This window comes from Antechinus flavipes, chromosome 3 (assembly GCF_016432865.1).
Source record: "Antechinus flavipes isolate AdamAnt ecotype Samford, QLD, Australia chromosome 3, AdamAnt_v2, whole genome shotgun sequence".
Lineage (NCBI taxonomy): Eukaryota > Metazoa > Chordata > Mammalia > Dasyuromorphia > Dasyuridae > Antechinus > Antechinus flavipes.
In genome coordinates this window covers 68,565,885-68,586,462 of record NC_067400.1, presented here as the reverse complement: position 1 = coordinate 68,586,462, position 20,578 = coordinate 68,565,885, and the positions used below count along the sequence as shown (strand labels likewise).

General features: G+C 33.2%; 1 protein-coding gene across 1 annotated transcript in view; it reads right to left on the bottom strand.

The window, feature by feature from the left end:
* ABCA12 (ATP binding cassette subfamily A member 12) overlaps window positions 1–20,578 on the bottom strand; it is a 222,592-nt gene that overhangs the window by 40,662 nt on the left and 161,352 nt on the right. Inside the window, 13 exon segments of the mRNA XM_051983610.1 lie at window positions 1,835–1,928; window positions 2,328–2,414; window positions 3,563–3,815; window positions 6,638–6,788; window positions 7,144–7,380; window positions 8,503–8,663; window positions 9,380–9,484; window positions 9,487–9,575; window positions 12,401–12,619; window positions 14,240–14,426; window positions 15,827–15,973; window positions 19,016–19,150; window positions 19,236–19,305. Of these exon segments, the coding sequence (XP_051839570.1) occupies window positions 1,835–1,928; window positions 2,328–2,414; window positions 3,563–3,815; window positions 6,638–6,788; window positions 7,144–7,380; window positions 8,503–8,663; window positions 9,380–9,484; window positions 9,487–9,575; window positions 12,401–12,619; window positions 14,240–14,426; window positions 15,827–15,973; window positions 19,016–19,150; window positions 19,236–19,305 (1,935 nt within the window).

Here is a 20,578-nt window from a genome sequence, read left to right as displayed (position 1 = left end):
GTAGAAAAGAGAATCTATCCCAGTTTTGCATCTCTTGAATTTGGCTAAAGTGTGATATAAAACTAGCAAAAATATTTTGGGAACCATTGACTTAAGAAATGCAAAAATAAAACACCCCAAACAATAGCTCTGATAGACACAGCATAGAATTCTAAATGTGAAAATTTCAGCATGCTTATCAAATATATTACTTATTAGAAAGTAATAAGAAAATTACTCTTGACTATTTTCCTAGTTGTTTTCATGTCAAAATCCCAATCCATCAGAGCAAAGATAACTAAAGCTACTTTGTAATTGCAGCAGAATTAACAAATTTAGTTAGGATAGATCCTGCAACCATAGGTCTTTAAATCATATATTCTTTCCTTTTGATATAAAACTTCCAATTAAATGTGGGTGTCTATTACAAGAAAAAAACCCCTAAATTTCATTGATCAGTGTATTAATTGTACATATACATATGAGTAAATGTGTTGAAATAGACTCAAGTATTTTAATACTTAAAGTAAGAGTATTTCTCTTATCTATTAGCACTCCCTCCAGAGAATCTTAGTACAAAAAAAATGTGTGTTATAGTGGAAAGAATATCAGGCTGGAGATTGTCATTGAGGAGCATCAGAAGAAATAGATTCTAGCCCTATCTCTACTATTTGCTTACATATGTGACCTGGGTTTCCAAATCTGAAAAAGGAGGTTGAAGTAGGGGATCTCAAAGGTCACTTTCAATCCTAACATTCATGCATAAGATTGGCTTTACTTCTGAATAGTGTGATTTGTGCATTATGGTCTTTTAGTAATTAAATTGGATACATGTAATTATACAGAGTTGGGTATATTGAAAGAGATACAAAATGAATTTAGGTGAAAGTTTTAAAAGTAGATAAATGTGTGATCACTGTTAAACAAGGAGGATTTTTAAAATGCTTATTCTGATTACATTTTGACTCTATAAGAGACCATTTCTAATGTTGACCACAAATATTCCTTTGTTTAATAATCAAGGAATCATTGCTGAATCCTGCCTATTACCATCAGCAACAACCTCCACAGAGTGATGTCACTAATAAATTGTATTTATGGAAAGCATTTTTCTTTTGCAATACAATAGATAACCATCCTGGTTGCAGGATGTGATTATATGCCATTTGGAAGAAAATATATTTAGATCTCTTCCCCCAAGGGAAGGTAAGTTGACAATATAGTGAATCTCAGAAAATAACATGTCTCTTCTCCCTAACCATCTTTAATTTCCCCAGTGAATTTGAGACTCTTAAAAGGTGCTGAATTGATATGCCTGGAAACCAAAGTGCTTATCTATGGAATAGGGGCAGGAGAAGTGAAGGCAGAGTAATGTTTTCTGCCTCTTTCAGTAAATGTGCTTTTATTACAGTCTGGAGGTGTTACCAAGAAACATACAGGGCTCTGTTTTAGCCCTAGCTATCTTTTCAGCTGAGCTTTACAGGAACTGAGTTGCTGTATTTTCAAGTGTGACAGTTATGCTGACATGTTGTTGTGTCACACAGAATTTTCTAGATAGAGCTGAACTGAGACCAAAAATTCATTTTTTGTTAGTTGTGAACAAAAGCCATCATAAATTTTCCTCCCTTTAAATATATGACCCAAGATGGAGTAAAACCAATGACCTGTTGAAAAAGACTCTGAAGGTAAAAATCAATATCTTCATATACCCCAAATCAATCTTATTGACTTATTTGTTTCCTGTATTTAAGTGGCAGTAGAAGCAACAACAACAACAACAACAACAACCTTGTAACCTACATATCTCTTGCATGCTTCAAACAATTCATTTCCCTGAAATCTTATTCATAAATACCTGGATATTTTCTGAACAGGAGCAGACACCAAAGTTAGTGATGGGTTCTCCACTTGTATTCCATTGACCCAAAGTACCTTTCTTTAAACATCTCCTGTAAGTGAGAATAAATAAGAGGTATGTTGCAATTTTTTTCTCCTGATAAAGATAGATATCATAATGTTGATTCAGATAAACTAATCCCAGAATTGATTTGTGAATTTTTCTAAAATGAACATCATATAGCTCTATATACCCCAAAATTTGGAGGATAAGCAAGGGGAGCTTTTAACTGTTTAAGAAGCACTAAGCCAAGTTATTATGAACTTTGTAGTATCTTAGAAATTTATTTGGAGGCACAAGCAACAAAATGAACTAGAGAAGATTTAGGAAAATGATGAATAGTATTGAAGAGAGACTTCTACAAATTTCTTTTTTCCAATATGTTTTCTTCAGATTAGGAAAATAAAACATGATGGGAAGAAAAGAAAATGGAAAAGAAAAAAGATCTTACGTATCACTGGTGTTCAAACATATGGTATCTATTCCAGGGAAAGTAAGCATTGCAGAGACTAATGGTTCTGTGCTTGGGTGAGAGTTCCTAAAAAATGAAAAAATATATTATGATTCTTCCATTATTTCTTGACTTCACACACACACACACACACACACACACACACACACACGCTTCAAAGAGGCTGTGCATATTATACATAAATTTATAAGAAACAATCTGTTCTCAAAACTTTATGTCACAGATATGGATATGTGTTAGTACTGTGCATTCTATAGATGGCTATATAATATGCATTTTTGTCTTGCCTTCAAACAGTCAGAATTCTGCTGATGTATAACTGTCTAAATCAATGGATTAGTCTGCCCAAAGCATCATATTTAGATATAATCCTATTATTATTGTTTTATATATAAAATTATTATATAGAATTGCAATCCTAATCCTATAAAATAATTTAAATATTATTTTATATAATCCTATTATTATTAATATTTTAAGAACTATCAACATAGACTTCATACAGACTTTAGGTTAAAATCATTACCTAAGGTCACTCAATCAATGAACAATTAGTAATGGAGCCAAGATTTAATAAGTTCCTTGATTCCTTATCCAGTGATATTACACAAATTGCTATCTTTCTTTTTTTTTTTATTTTTATTTTGGGGGATCATAGTGTTGATAATTCAATGGGCAAAGATACATGTAACTCTAGCTCCATTATCTCCAAGGGTTAAAGTGTTTCTATCATTACAAGTGTCTACCTGGTTTATGCTAGAATTATTGCTCTTAACAAGATTAAATTGTATCGCTTCTCAGTATTGTTTTATATTGTTTCTCTTGCATGTGATTCAACATATGAAGCCTTTGCTTCTAAGGCTACCTTACATCTTCTCTATACATATCTAATCACTGACATTTCCTCCCATTAAAATATAAGTTTTGAGGAGAAGGGTTGGCTTTTTTTTTTCCTAAGGCAATTGGGGTTAAGTGACTTGTCTAGGAACGTACAGCTAGGAAGTGTTAAGTGTGTGAGACCACATTTGAACTCAGGTCTTGACTTCAGGGCTGGTGCTCTATATATTGCACCATCTAGCTGCCCTAAGGGTTGACTTTTTCTTTCTTCCTAATCTCCAGTGCTTGATATGTACATTACACTTAATATATACTAAGAGGTAGTTGATTGGCTGAAATTGGAAAGAAATGTTACTTTATTTTAGAAAAAAACTTACCCAAAGAAAGCTGTCTGGTCATAGGTGCCGTAAAGGGATGGAGAAAGCTGTATCTCAGGATAAACCGTGCCAACATTTCTCAGCGTACCAAGACCCATTGCTGTTGTTACAAAGACAACCGGGAGGATAATCTGAGCGATGAGACCTTTCCAGTTTCGACGAGTATGGTGGAACCGCTTAATGAGAATGGCCACGATCTTCTTCAGCAAAAGTCCCACCCCATCTAGTCTCTCTGCTCTTGTCAAGACTTTGTCTATTTGAGAGAAACAGAGATGATCATCTGTTGGTCAAATTAGGAAATACATCTTCCAAGAATATGTATAAAAGCTGTAAAAGATGCAAACTCTGCATCACACATCAAGTTATGCAGGAAATTTTTTTTATATTCACATTAGCATTTTCAGCATTAATATGAAAACTGCACAAGCAGACTAACATTGCCCTGATCAATCTCATTTTACAATAAAATTGTTAATACATTATAACCAAACTCTACAGTGATGCCATTTAGCTGAATGCACTCTCATTACATTTTTGACCTCACTCCATATTTATGCCATTGCTCCTATTAACTTCCCTCTGTAATGTTGTTTCTCTTAATGTCACGTTTCTCTAAAACCAATTAATAACATTAGGCAGGTTATGCCTGATAGTCCCCAAAGACTAAGATAATTTTATGTAGGCTCAATGTGTATTAGATCAAATGGGAATAGAGTTCATAAATGCTAAAAGGAAGTTAGAGCACGAGCCCAATTTAGGAACAGAGCTCATAAATGGTAAGAGGGAACTAGTACATGAAGTCACTCTTAGGAACTTCCTAAAATTCCTAAAGTGTGGAGTCATCTTCTCTGTTGAGAGTTAACCAACTATTAAGTCTGAATGGTGAAGTGTGGTCAGTTACATTTATTGGAAACTAGTTAAAGTTAAAATCTGTTTTATCTCAAGAAATATGAGTTCACTCACCTTTCTCTAGAGTTAAGACATATGTCTACAGTATTCAAAGCTCAATCCTTACTCTACTATGAGAAAATGAAATAACTTGTTAGTTCAAAATTTCTTTCTCATGACTCTCAAGCACTACACATGTGCTGAGAAATTTTCCATGGCTGCTAACAGTTAAGAATATTTATAAAACTATAAAAAAATTACTTCTTGAATAGGTCTTTTCTAGCTGATTTCTATATTCCTTCTCCCAGTAGGTTCAAATATGACAGTTTCTCAAAAACTTGTAGCAAGGCACTTAACATGTGAGAAGATGACAATGCTGTGGATATTTTAAATTTTATATCATAAATTATGCCATGCAGAAATCATGATCTTCATTTAGCTGATAAGGGAAATACAAAGCTGGGTAATTTAAAATGGGTTCCAATTAAAAAGAGTGAACAAGTTTAAAATGCAAACTCCTATCTTCTCAAAAGGGAATAGTATAAGGAGCTGAATATTTTAAGTTAATTAGTATGCTTTTCTGTTTCTTGAGAAATTACATGTGGATGACTTACAGGTGTATCAAATAGGGTAAATGTGCTTTCTAAAAGATAATGTCAATGAAGGGAACATTTTGACTGAAGAATAGTTCTGAACTGTGAAACAAATGCAAAGGCAAATATATAACATTGACTCTCTGAAGTAGTCAGTCATTTGCTAATCAAAGTATTAAATTCCATTGACTTTACGACTATAATCCCCCAAAAGATTACAAATGAGTAATATGGCAGGGGCCAAATGAGATTGAAGTTGCAGAAATGTATAAAAACCAGCGATTATCTTTTAAAAGTTTCTTAGTAACTCTAGAAGGTTAATTAAAAGTTTTGCTTCCAGGAATGTTTCTTGATCTCAGCAATTTCCATCTCTCTCTCTCTCTCTCTCTTCTCTCTCTCTCCCTCTCTTTCTCTCTCTCTCTCTCTCTTTCTCTCTCTCTCTTTACACTCCTACATTATTTTAATATACTCATATTTTAAAAATTCAATTTATACTTGCTTCTAAAATGGCCCCAGTGCTGAAATTCTTGATAAAATACTATAGACTAGTTCATAGGCTTGCCTTTGGTAAAGAACCTAGCACCATAGAAATTATAGACTCTTTAGAAAGTTTGAAGGGATATATAAAGACATTTGAATATAATGAATCAAACTTCCTATAATTCCAACCAAAGCTACTCCATCTGGGAATTTATTGTCCTTATGTGACATCTTACCTTTAGAATTATAACTCATCTTTTTAAAGAGCTTAAGTTCCTTTTTCCCCCTTTTCATCATATGTTTTTTTCCCCTACTTACTAATATTTTTCCCAATTACATGTCTTTACATAGTATTCAAAATTCATTTTTATAAGATTTTTGAGTTCCAAATTTTTCTCTCTTACTCTCCTTCCCATTTCCTAAGACAGCAAGCAAGCTGATATAGGTTATATGTGTAGACTCATGATAAATCTATTTCTCATTAGTAATATTATAAAAGAAGAATTTAAAACAAAGGAAAAATTCATGAGGAAGAAAAAAAATCAAAAAGTGAAAATAGTATGATTATTCTGTATTCAGATCCCATCATTCTTTCTTTAGATATGGATAGCATTTTCCATCATAATTCTTTTCGGATTGTCTTGGATCACTGTAATGCTAAGAAGAACTAAACCTATCATAGTTGATCATTATACAATGTTGCTGTTACTGTGCCCAAAGTCTATAAGCTTCAACAGACTGCCAAAGTCTGATGCCTGTGACCCCAAGAGGCTAGGGATCCTTGCTCTATATCAATAAGGAGAATCTTTCATATTATCTTCTCATAAAACTTTTGATAAATTTATTTCTAATAGGGTTAAACAATGAAGAAAAGAAGGAAGGAAGATAGGAAGAAGGTATATAGGAAGGAAGGAAGGAAGGAAAGGAAGAAAGGAGGGATGTAGGGAAGTAGGGAGGCAGGAAGGATTTTAAAAATAATTTGTAATTATTAATAGCAAACCATAGAATTAATGTCTCAAAGTCTCTTTTAGTAATATATAAAGAATGTGTCTCCAGATAGTTCCATTCATTTCACTTATTGAACTTAAGGGCAAAACCAAAATTAAATGTGTACCATCTCTTTCAGTGGTGATGCTGCTGCTACTCATAGAAAGATCATCAGGGGTCATCATGCCATTTTTAGTAACTCCAGTTTTCTTTGTTGCAAATTGTTCTGTACTCATCTCTCCATCTTTCTGTGTGTCTTTAGTCAGTTTCAAAAACACCTACAAAACAATCCCAATTACTTCATAAGTGGAATAGCAAACATTTCTTTTCCCAGGAGGTATGATTTTGACTTTGCATGAGTCCTACATGTGTTGGAACAGATATTTTCCATTTTTGTAGGGCAAAAGTTTTATTTTAGGAATGAAAAAATAGGCTTCCTGGTCACATCAATATGTTTATTCTCTCATGTGACTTTTACTTGGAGGAAGAACCTGAAAACCTATTTCTTAAGACAAGATGATTTTGTGAAACATAACTTTAAATGCTCTTCCTCTTTAAAAAAAATGAGTATTTTCCGTGATGTTTCCTGAAGTTTATCCTAGCTTTCAGCAATAAATGGATGTAAGTTCATACCTCTTCCACAGTAGTATCAGAAATCCCATAGCAGCCAATGTTAAGATCACTCATGCCGCTGTCAAGAGCTCTTAGGAGAGAGAGATAGGCTCCGGAAACTTTGGTGTTGAATGGGGGTAGCACATAGACAAGTTCTCCACCAATATCCTCCTTGAGATAAGCTTCAGGTAGGTGTGATTGGATCATGGAGGTTACTGCCAATGTGTTACATATTTTACTTGAATGTAGATTTGGACTCTGGAAAAGACAAAACAATTGAAATAATTATATATCCATACACATGTATGTATTATATATACACATTATATATAATACACATATGCATATATATAAATACACATATATGTTATATATAATTATATAGACATATATCTACATATAAGTGTTCAACATTGCATAAAAGGATCCTAAATCAATAAGAATTGGATTTCAGTATATTACTGTCTTTCTTTAGAACATAACTTCCAATTAATCTAGAAAAAAAATTGTATGGTTTTTAAATTTATGAGGTCTAATAATAATAATAATTAATAATAAAAGATGACATTTATACATGCCAGGCAGTCTGCTAAGCACTTTGCAATTATTATCTCATTTGATGTTCACAATAACCTTAGGAGGTAGAAGATTTTATCATCCTCGCTTTGCAGTAAAGAATATGACCCAGTTAGAGATTTAGTAACTTATGCAGAATCATATAGCCAGTAAGGAACTGAGATTGGATTTGAACTCAGGTCTTTCTCACACAAGGCTTAATATTCAAACCACTGCACTCCTTCACTGTCCCACATCAAAATTTCTAGAAATTTCTAAGAAGAGACATAACTAGACTAAAATTATGAAAACACACAAGCTTGGAAAGCCTAATGCTCTTTTGGCTAATTAAAGGTCTATCTTTAGTCAACATAATCAAATTTTCAATTTATATAAAGACATTATTGGGATGGCATTGTAATTCCATTTTTCCTCTCTGTAAAAACTTTACATACCTTAATTTCAATAGGCAGTAAATTGAAATTTCTTAAATGATTCTATATTTCTTTCTTTGGGATAAAGCAACAAGTCTATAATGTAGTCTTTCACATTTTTCTCTTTCTGACCTAAAAGCCTCACTCTGGAGTTATTTCTTAAAAGTTAGAAGACATTAAAGTATGAAAAGCTAGTAGAAAGCCCTCAGTCACTCCCTTAGAGATTTGATACATTGGTTCTTCTAGAACATAATGAATTTTATCAACAAGGCATAAAGGCTTTAGTGTTATATTTTGAAATTAATTCAATTCAAACAACAACAAGAAGTCACTTAAATTTCCCAGGTGAATTAGTGAAATTCCTTTTGTAGCCCAATCAAATATAACAGACCTTTTTTTTAGTGAGAATGAGATGGTAGCCATCACCGAAGGCTTCCTTGAGGAAAAAGGGTGACCCACAGCACCTAAGGCCTCCATGCTCCAAAAAGGCAATTCTGTCACTGAGCACTTCAGCTTCATCCAAATGATGTGTAGAGAGAATTATTGTTCTTGCTAAAAAACATACAAAGACAGTTTATTATGTGAAATGGAGAATTAGGTATCAAACCAGGAATTTAAAGAGGAAAAGGTGTTTTTTTTTCCTAAAACAAAACCAATTGATTACAAATCTCTAAGTAGATCTAAAGTGATCACTAAAAAATAAAAATCTCTTGAATTAATATAAAATTGAAAAAAATGAAGTGTTGATTATGATTTATATCTTGTCCACTTCTCTCTTATTCTGTTTCACAGAACATAGGTAATGTAGGCAACAAGGTAGATAACAAAACACTTACCAATATATCTGTCTCAGCCTTGGTTACTTAGCTCCACTTTCCATTATTACTATTTTCCACAATATGAAAATATTTTTAAGGTTTGTGAATATTCTTCCCTGATTAATTCCACTCCACTTTGATTGCTTCACATCCTGTTAGCACTTATTTAGTATGTTTTCAGTATATTTTCATTTGTGTATATTTTATATCTCTAATTGGATTCCAAGTTCATCTAGGGCAAAGTGTCTTTGGTTTCATTTACATGCCTCCAAAAGTCTAGTTGAGCTTTCAGTTTATAATGAACACTTAATAAATGTTGCTGAGGAGTTTTATCTATAGCTTCAAATTTTCCATTCTAAACTATTGAGTTTACTTGTTGCCAGAAAAGGCTTTTATTTAAAGGTATTTTTTCTCTTAGAGTTTTACCTCTAAAAGCCAAGAGTTTCATACCTGTTTTATTCTTTGTGATGACTTCCCATATACTTCGACGTGAACACGGGTCAACTCCAGTAGAAGGTTCATCTAAAATTACAACCCTTGATCCACCAATAAGGCAATGGAAATGGACAATTTTCTCTTCATTCCTCCTGATAATGTCCCAACTCTTTTGTGCCGATGATTATACAGACCAGTATCTTTTAGAGTCCTTCAAAAACAACATAATATTTAGAAATAAAAATTTGGAGATTCTGGAAGAATATATGGAAAGTGGTATATCTACATATATAAACAAATATGTATGTATACTTATACATACTTATTTAAGAGAATATTATTATACAGTAAGGAATTGTAAACATGAGGAATATAGAGAAACATAGGGAGATTTATATGAACTGATGCAGTTAAATAAACATATACATGACTAAAGCAATACAAATTCTTTCTCTCTGTAAGAACCTAGAGAAACTGAAAAACCAATAATAATCCTGGGGAACAAATAATAAATTAAAACTCCTCTCTAAACAGAGAGTTGGGGAGATCACTAGGAGAGAATGTTATTTTCATTTTCAGATAAGAACACATACAGGTTATTGTTAATCATTTTTTTGTTACAAGAAAGAATTTGATTCTAAAAGGAGTAAAAAGAGGTTTTTTAAAAATGACAGATATAAATATAAATATAAAAGATATTAATAAAGAATTTTAAATTAAAAATATACATATTAACCTATCTTTAAGAATTCATTAAGCATCTACTTTGACTCACATTTATATTTTATTTTATTTTTAATTTTAATTTTATTACAGATTTTTAATTTTTATTTAATTTTATTTTTATTTACAAATTTTTTTATTTTAATTTACAAATCGCTTTTGTCATAGCAATCACATAATGTTGTCTTGTTAAGTATTATTACTCCCATGTAATGGTGGAGAAAACTAGATCTAAGGAATTAAAGTTACTTGTTCAAGAAAATCCAGGATTAAAACAAGTTTTTCTGTCTAAAGTTTATTTTCAAGACTCCAGATACTGTGGGACTATGAGTAAAGAAAGTATGACTCATGGTCCCTTTAGACTTACAATCTAAATGCAATCATCTATCAATGTTAAAACATTAGCCTCCATAAAATAATATTATCTCATACAGTAGAGCATACATTGAAATGCTAAATCATGTGTTACAGACTATAAATGTGGTATGAATTTAGAGAAGAGGGAGAAAGGGAAAGTCAATGAAAACTGAATTGGTTGAGGAAAACTTTCTAGAAAAGCTGATTTGATTTGGGCTTTGAAGGATACAGAAGACTTGGATAGGTAAAATGGAAAGAAAAGGGCATTCCAGATGAGGGAGATAACATGATCCAAAGCAAAGTTGAAAATGCATATGGTATACTTAAGGTCAAAGGAGAAGACAATTATAACTTAAGTGAAGGATAAATTTGGAGAAGTAGTCAGAAATAAGGGAACAGGAAAAACTAAGATTTTGGAGAACCTTGAGTACTAGGAAGAGGAGTTCTAACTAGGTACTCTATGAAACTGGAACCCCTTGAAGGTTTTGGAACAAAGAAGTGACAGAAAGTAGTATTAATAGAAAATTGGAATGTATAAGAATTAGCTAGCTGGCATGGTGGAGAACATAGTGGACAGGGAATCAGGGAGATCTGAGTTTGTATTCTGTCTTAGGCACTTATTAGCTGTGTGACCCTTGGGCAAGCCATCTAACCTCTGTTTGCCTATTTCCTCATCTATAAAGTCAGTAATACAATAGCACCAACCTCAGAGAGTTGATTAGTTGAGATAACATTTGTTATCTCAAAAAAAAAAAGACTCTTAAAACTTTGAAAAACTATATAAATATCATCTAAATAGTACATCAGAAGAGGAAAATAGAACAGAATATGGGAAGTTTATTCAAGTAACTTAATTTCAGTTATCCAGATGGATGAGGAAAGCTTAGAAAAGGAGTAGTATTAGAAATAAAAAGGAAAGTATGAATATAAGACACATAAAAATTAGTAGAACTGGGGTAGCTAGGTAGTATAGTGGAAAGAACACCAGCCCTGAAGTCATAAGGACCTGAGTTCTTATCTGACCTCAGACACTTAACACTTCCTCGCTGGTGTGATCTTGGGCAAGTCACTTAACTCCAATTGCCTCACCAAAAAAAAAAAAAAAAAGAGTAGAACTTAATTATTGATGACAAGGGATAAATCAAAGATTTAACCCAGGTAGAGGAAAATGGTGTTCTCATTGATAAAAACAGAAAAGTTCTGAGAGGTAACTAGTTTTAGAGGTTTTGAATTTGAAGTGAAAGTAAAACAATTTTGAATCTAAATACAGAGTTCTTTCCACTGCATAATATGACCTTTGACTTTCCATTCTTGGTTTCCCTCACTGGATCATCTTTATCTTTTACTGCCCGGTGTGAACTTTTCCTAAGGCTTACTCTATCATATTCTCTCTTCTCTCTCTCCATCCTATAGATCTCATTCATTGATGGCTTTAATGATCAACCCTATACTGACCATTGACAAATGACACTGAAGATGTCTCTAGTCCTGTCTTCTTAATTTAACTTTGGCCTTGTATTTCCAAACTATCCACTCAACATTTCAAGTTCAGTTCAGAGCATGGGACTGTACATATTTGTATTTAGTTAATCAGCATAAAGTTGATAGTCAAAGCCATTGTTGGGTAAGAACTACGAAGAGAGTTTAGATAGATGAGATATTATTTGTAAAGTACTTAGCATAGTGCCTGGCCATAGTAGGTGATATATAAATGCCAGCTATTATTATGATCATAATCCTAAATAGAAAAACAAGATGGTTTTAATGTCACTAAACTCAAGGAAAGAGAATAATCCAATATAATCTCTCCTTGATGAAGAACTCAGAGAAAAAGATTTGTAAACAGGTGGCAGCATCAGAAAGATTAAAAATATTTAAAATTTTTTCCTATAAAAAATTGGATAACATGAGAGATATAGTTTGCTGTGGGTTACATTACCTTGCCACATTCCATACCTTTTTACTTCCTCATGTAGTTGTTTTTTGTTCCAGTGAGGAACCTTGATGGAGCCATAGAGAAGAAGGTGTTCCTTTGTTGTGAGATAACTGAATAAGACATCATGCTGCATGCAGACACCCATATTCTTTCGGATAAGATCCAGATCAGTTCTAGTGTCCTTTCCATAAATAAATATTGTGCCTGTTGTGGCACTAAATAACCCAGTCAACATGGAACTGGAAATAAATCAAAAGAGTAATTAGACATGAATCAAGTGATTAAACTGAACTTATCTTGCTAAACTTGCCAGTCTATTTGCAAATTGTATTTGACCATACTAACTTTAAAAGAGTAAATGGGAAAACCTAGCTACAAAATAAAACATGAAAAAAAAAAAAAACAATTGCATGTGTGGCCTCATCTACTTGAGAGTTTCATTCAAGGGAATTTCATTCATTCAGATCAGAGTCAAATGTGGTATCACATCTGTCTGTACTCCCTGTTGCAGTGATGGTGGCTAGTGATGATGGATTTCATTAGCTCAGGAATTCTGAGCTGCAAGGTGGGTATCTGCATTGATATGGCGATTCTATTGGGAATAGAGGTTTCATAAATGACCTAATGAGGGGCAAATGAGTTCCAGTTGTTTTAGGCTTCCATACCAAATAGAAAAACATTTGGGGCTATGAGTTGCCCCTTCACTTCCAGCCTGAGAGAGACAGGGATTTGTTCAGTCATTTCAGTTTTTCATGATCTTATTTGATTTTCTTTGCCAAGTTTCAGATGTTGTTTGCCTTTTCCTTCTCCAATTCATTTTACTAATGACAAAACTGACACAAACAGGGTTAAGTGACTTGTTCAGGGTCACACAACTAGAAAGTGTCTGAAGCCAGATTTGAACTCATGAGAATGGGTCTTTCTGACTTCAGATACTCTCACTACACTCTGCTACCTAGTTGCCCAGAGGTGGTGGTGGTGGTGGTGGTGGTGGTGGTGGTGGTGGTGGTGGTGGTGGTGGTGGTGGTCGTCGTCGTCGTCGTCGTCGTCGTCGTCTTCTTCTTCTTCTTCTTCTTCTTCTTCTTCTTCTTCTTCTTCTTCTTCTTCTTCTTCTTCTTCTTCTTCTTCTTCTTCCTTCCTTCCTTCCTTCCTTCCTTCCTTCTTTTTTCTTCCTTCTTCTTCTTTTTTCTTCTCTTCCTCCTCCTCCTCCTCCCCTTCTTCTTCTTTCTCCTCCTCCTCCTCTCCTCTTCTTCTTCTTTTGCATAGAGAGACTCAATCTTTTAAAAAATGAGGCAAGGAAAAATTCATCCATGCCTGCATATCTTGTACAATTCTGGTTAATATATTCCCATGGTATCAAAAATGTTACTTGTCAACTACATGTAATGTGGCATATTAAAGGTAAGTCACTAGAATTTAGGAGGAAAAAACTGTCAAGAATGTGATCCTTCTTTACATAAGAAAATATAAGGTAAGATTAAAGAGGAAAAGAAATAACCTGTGCACCCTTATTTCCATTTGCTTGGGATTCTATCTTCCAATAGACAACTGGATATATACTGTATAGTATTACAATCATTCACAGCAACAGTAGTTCAAGAATCAAGGTAAGCATAAACAGATTTTTCCCTTATTGCTTCAGGTTATGCTAGTTGGGTCTATGGTAGTTTCCAAGAGATTAATTCCTCATGACGGTAGGCAATAGATGGTCCATGAAGTGGCTCATCTTTCTTTTATATGTAGAGTAGGGAATAACTAATGTCTTTCTATATTTGAAGATGAGGATGTGTTAAGATGAGAACATCTTAAATAACATGTTGTAGGTTCTCTTGATAAGAATATGCCCTTCAAAAACTTACATGGTAGTGGTTTTCCCAGCTCCATTAGGTCCCAGCAATGAGGTGATATGCCCTTCATAAAAATTCAGATTGAGATTATCCACTGCAACTTTGGAGCCATACATTTTGGTGAGACCATGGAGAGCAACTCCAACTGTGAGATCTTTTGGTTCAGGCTCCAGATTAGGAGGAAAAATATACTCAGGACCTGGATAAACCAGAGAAAAATCATCAGTATACAAAATTGATTTATTATTTTTTTTTAATATCATGGAAATACAACTGCAGGTTTTAAATTATATTTGAAAAAATATTTGTCAGCAGATAACCATTTGAATCATCTCTATTATAGCCTTTGGCCTTTTCATCTAGTTTAAAAATGAATAAGAAAAGAGCCCAATAATCCATACTATTCTCAAAGTTTTATGTCTTTTTTATCTGCTTGAAGAAAGGTGTCCCTGAATGCCATATGAAAATTATGATTTCTCACTTATTTAATTACTCTCAAATATGAGAACGGCCATTCTTTGCTAGGGAAGACAAAAGTGAATTTTTTTTTAATTAACCAAAAAGAGAGGATGATCTCAATATGTGAAAAAAAACAAATGCAAACATTATCAGAAAGTAATGTGGCAGATTTTATGTGAAGCCTATTGAAACCATCTCATTACTCTATAGTCAAGCCTGTATATGCACTGGAACATAATTTGTGTATTATAATTATAATTAATAACAATAAGGTCACCATTAAAAATGTAAAGTTTTATTTAGTATTCTGTGCTTTATAAGACACTCTCCTCAAAACCTGTGATACCAGATGAGCTAACCATTAGCGTCCAGCTAATAATTGATACATGTAACTGTCAAAATGAGCTAGACTCCACTAGTCAAGTTTGGTGCTCTTTCTATTCTAATTTGCAATATACATACCATTTTTTTAAATGTGGATGTTCAGTAGGACTTGACCATGAATTATTTTTTCCAATTAAGCAAATGAATCAATAAATATTTAAGAAATGCCTACTATGTGCTAGGTATTGGTGATACAAAGGCAAAAATGAAAAAGTCTTTCCTTGAGGGGCTTATATTCTATTAGAAAAAGACAATTTGAATGCATAATAAGTGGGTCATGCCAATTTTTTCATACTCTTTTCTTTTTGTCTTGGTACTCTTTGACAAAAGAAAGTTGGCTAGAATTAGCAATTAATTCTTTATAAGGCTTATGAGTAGTGATTATTTTATCGTTTGTGTTTGTAACTTCAACAGTTCACATAGGGCCTGGCATATATTAGGTGTTTAATAAATGCTTATTGATTACTTGATTGAAGAAAATAAGCTCTTTTCTCTGTAAGGCTAACTAGGTCCAGAAGTGGTTCTGAAATCTTACCTTGATCAGAATCACATGCTAATTCCCTGAATTAATGAGCCTAGTCCAAGTCATAATTTAATCCCCATAAGAGTCCATATACATATGTGTAGGTATAACCATCCATGACTAATAGGATAATAATTTTACAGTTTGGAGAAACATAATGAAAAGCATCAGTCACATGATTCCTTTTTGAAGCAGTCCTTCAATAAAACATTTTATTAACTTACTTGTCTTACTGCCAGATATGTTGGTGGTCTGCATCATAATATTGGTGAAGAGGAAGCTATCGCCTTTTTCTTGCTTTACTTCTGAACATCCAAAGTGCTCCTTCCAGTAGGAAGGAAGAACTGGAAAATACCAGGGAGAAGCCACACCATAAGTCCCTGAAATCAAAATAAAGAATGATGATTATTAACTATTAATGAGCAACATTCAAAAATGAACAAAATGTATTCATAAATTTATAAAGGAGTTTGATCAGATGAATTATAAAGTCACCTCCAACTTGATAGTCCATGTCACTGAGTCCATTTTGCTTTTTTAACATATAAATACAACTAAATGTCAAATTAAAAATGCTAACCAATTTTCATTTTTTCACCTGCATAGCATCAAGGGGGAAAAGAAACTACATTGTATAAGATTTTTTTGTATTTTATTTTCAAAGTTATTTGTATTTTATTGTCAAAAGTAAAAAGTGAGAGTCATTATGATATAGTTATGTATAGAACAAGGCTTTTTAAATTTTTTCACTTGTGAATGATCCTTTTTCACCTGAAAAATTTTTATGTATATCTGAAGATATAGATGTATCAAATAGGTGTACAAATCAAACATTTACTGATAAATCATCATTCAATTAACAAATCAATCAAATCACAATCTTCCATTTAGTTATGTGACCCCATGTGGGGTCGTGATCCATGATTTAAAAGCTTTGGTATAGAGAACTAGCATTGAAGGCAGGAAGACCTGAGTTCAAATCTCACCTCTGATAAATACTACCTGTGTGATCTTGGGCAGTTCCTATAACTTTTCAACACTTTAGGCAATTCATTATTAAAGAGAGAAGCTTTGGATAGAGAGTAATGTAAGGTAAAAGAGAGTAGTTTTCAAAGAAAATAAAATGTTCAAATCCTGTGGGAAAGTTGATATGACTTAAGGTCAAATCCCTAAATGGAGGAGAGGTTGCTTTGGACGAGACAGGAGGAAAAAATCCTTTCTTGTTGGTAGTTTTGGGGGATGAAGTGTTAATTTCCCAGTCCATGGCCAGTTGGTCAGAGAGAGCTAAACCAAGAAAAACCAAACTGGGGGCAATGTAGCAAGTTTAGGCAAATCCTTTTCAACTTCTACATTCTCCTAATTGTAGGAGAAGGAGACTTGAGAGGACTGTGACGTATTAGTCCAGGATGACTAAATTCATAAAAATATGACTAGAACTCAGTTAACAGCAAATCCAAGCCTAGGCAAGATGAAATTGGGTGTAGATAAGGGAGAAAAGAAGAAAAGCAACCTAGAAAGGTTGTTGAGGAGCAAGACACTTGGATTAATGACATGTAACTTTGGATTACTGCCACTCCCTTTAATTATTACTAAAACCATGTCTCCCTCTCTGTCCATTATCACTCATCCTACTAAATGATCTTTTGTAATGTTTTTTGGTAAATCTTATTAAAATACTAACAACATGGTGCATTATTAGTGGGTCACATAAAAGTGGGTGGAGGGCAGGGATCCACTGAGGTCTTTCCCCTAGAGAGATTCTGGTGTTTAGGGAATTTTAGAAAGTAAGGGGAAGTAGTATTTGATACTATTGTGGTGTATGCTGTCTTGCTAAAACTCAGAAATTCTTAACTTAGAATATGTAAACTTAAATTGATAAATATTTCAATATGTTTTCTTTCGTTGTTTTACCTATTTTCTTTTATGAATTTAAAAATGTGATTCTGAGAAGAGACTCACTAGCTTTACCAGACCTATTGCCAGAAGGGTCTGTGACACATGAAGGTTAAGACCCCTTGGTTTAGCTGGTGTGAAAGGAAAGCATATCCTTAAGGCTTCTGTCATCATGTTATCTGATATTCATAAAAACTACCAAGTAAAAGTGAAGAATGCCAAAAAGGAAGAAATATTATGACATTGTTTTGTAAGATCTCTTCTCTTGAAGCTATATAACAAACTGACATTTATAGCGAACTTTAAAGTTTTGTAAATCACAATACACATATTATCTTATTTGAGCATGTTACATCAGCCTTGTGAAGAAGGTACTATTGATAATATCATTCCCATTTTACAGAAATGGAAATGGAGGTTCAGAAAGTAGAAGTGATTTGACCATGGCCAAGCAACTACTAAGTGTCAAAGGCAGGATTTTAACCTAAGTCTAGCATTCTAATCATGATACTATACTGATTCTTTTACTACAATAATATCATCATTGAATCATCTGCTATGTTTTTAAATCTGGATAAATAATAAATTAATAAATGTCATCACAGATATATAACCTATCACTTGAGACCCATAGTGAAATAAGGGTTCTAAATCACCCTCTTCTATAAAGGGTCTCATATGTTCAGGTTAAGTAATTAATAATCATTCAAATCGTCTAATTTCTAAGAAATACAGAAGGCCTGAATTGATTTGATTTTGTTTCATGTTCCTTGAGATTCTCTAGGTTAGGAAATAATATGAGAATAATAGGCTAAAATGTGATTTCTTCTTAGAATGGTTTTTAATTTTAGAAGTGACATTTAGCAGGCTTTCTGTGCACTCTCTTCCCCCTCCAGTGTAGTATTACATACGTTTGAAAGGCAGAATGTCATAGTGGATAGAGTGTGATTCAGAATCAGCAAGAATTTCTGCTTCTGACATATTAGCTGTGTGACTTCATATAAGACACTTAATCATGAGATTACAAGGTTCAGAACAGCTACTGATTTGCATGGATAGAAGAAATTTCTTTATGGGGAACTATGTACACCAATGAAATTCCAAGTCTAAACTTTCCCTACCATTCCTTACATATATATATATATATGTGCATATATATATATGTATATATATATATAATGATACACTATATAGATACATATATATATAATATATACACATATACATAATATATTACACTATATATATAATATACACACATTTTAAAATACAAACACATATATGTATATATGTATGGGAACATGCATTATATAAATATATTCATACATGGTCTGAAAGACTATCTCTTCCATCTAGTCATGTAAATGTTTGCAAAATACTCAGAACTGATGTGCATAAAAGGCCTTAAAACTCCAATAGATCAGTGATATGATGTGGCTATGTCTACTAATGTTAACTATTCCAGCCCATTCAGCATTATATTTTATATCGTTACAACATCAGATTATTTGCTAGAATCGTGTTCTCACCTGGGAAAACATTCCTAACATACCACGCAATAAGAAAGTAAATGACAGAATCAATAAGAATTAGGCAACATAACCAGCCAAATGAGGTGGTATCATCATGGACGGGAGAACTGTACATATTTTCCCATTGAAGACCTACAAAATAAATACAGATAATGTTCAGTGAAACATATTATGACTGTGAAAGATGAAAATCCAATTTTAAAGAAAGCGAACCTACCAATGCCCTGTTCCTCATATTGGGCAATGTACTGACTGGCATAACTGAATGCAGTCGGGGACAGTAGACTCTGTGAGAAAAACAAATAGCAATGATATTTCATCTAGTCAACATGTATTTTACCCAAAGGGACCTTAAAATACTTAAAAGTTAGACATTGGTATATAGAAAAATGACATTCTCTAAGTATACTTGGAAATATGGAAATATTCCTTAAATAGCACCCTGTTACCACCAGCAGCACTGCCATCACCACCATGCACCCAACCAAGAAACTAGGGAATAAAGGATAACATTTTGATAGATTTAAAAAAAATTCTGAGGAATACGAATAGGAAAAACATCATTATTCTTTGTGCTGCCCAAGAATGTATATTATAAATAACCACAGGTTGTCTCTTATGCTCTGAAAATTGTTAGATTCCTAATGTATGTTTTGACAGAAAGCAAAGTGCAGTATATAGAGTTAAGGATAACTGGTTAAAGGATTGTTTTTATCATGTACTCGCTCACCATTGACAAGTCACTAAATCTCTCAATAGTTACTAAATGGGAACTCTCTAAGACTATAAATTACTGATGAGTTGCCAATTTGCCTCAAAAGGAGGGATTTTTTTTTTTTACTAGCTTTGCCCACACAAATGAAACCACAGGTGTAGACATCTCTCTCCTACTACAGTGGTAAGTTTAAATAAAGGCAGCTGGGGGTGGGGGGTGGGGATGGTGGTTAGAGTATCAGAGATGGAGTTAAGAAAACTTGAGTTCAAATCAGGCCTCATACATTTACTAGCTTTGTGACCCTGGGTAAGTTACTTAGCCTTGTTTGCCTCAATTTCTCCATCTGTAAAAAATGAGCTGGAGAAGTAAATGGCAAACCACTCCAGTATCTTGGCCAAGAAAACCCCACATAGAGTCATGAAGACTGAGACATGATGACATGCCTGAAAAATGATAAGCTTAACTATCATCAAGAAAATGTAATTGATAAAGAGAAAAATTCAATATAAGAATTTATTTCACATAGAATAGCCATTCAAAAATTTAGAAATTTACAAATAAGCCCAATGTTTTAGAATTAGAATTAGAAGTCATACAGGAAGTGTCATGTAAATGAAGAAGAGTTTCCTTAAACTACATATCTCAGCATATATGTACAACACTTCTATATTTTTGGGCATAGATGTCCCTCTGACTTATATTGTGTACCATGATTACAGGAATATTTTAGGCCTTTAAGCATTGGGCTATCCATGAAACAGCCATCTAATGATACATGGCATTGATACTATTCCTTTTTTTTAGGGCAGTATATTTTTATTTTCATTTTTAATAGCTTTTTATTT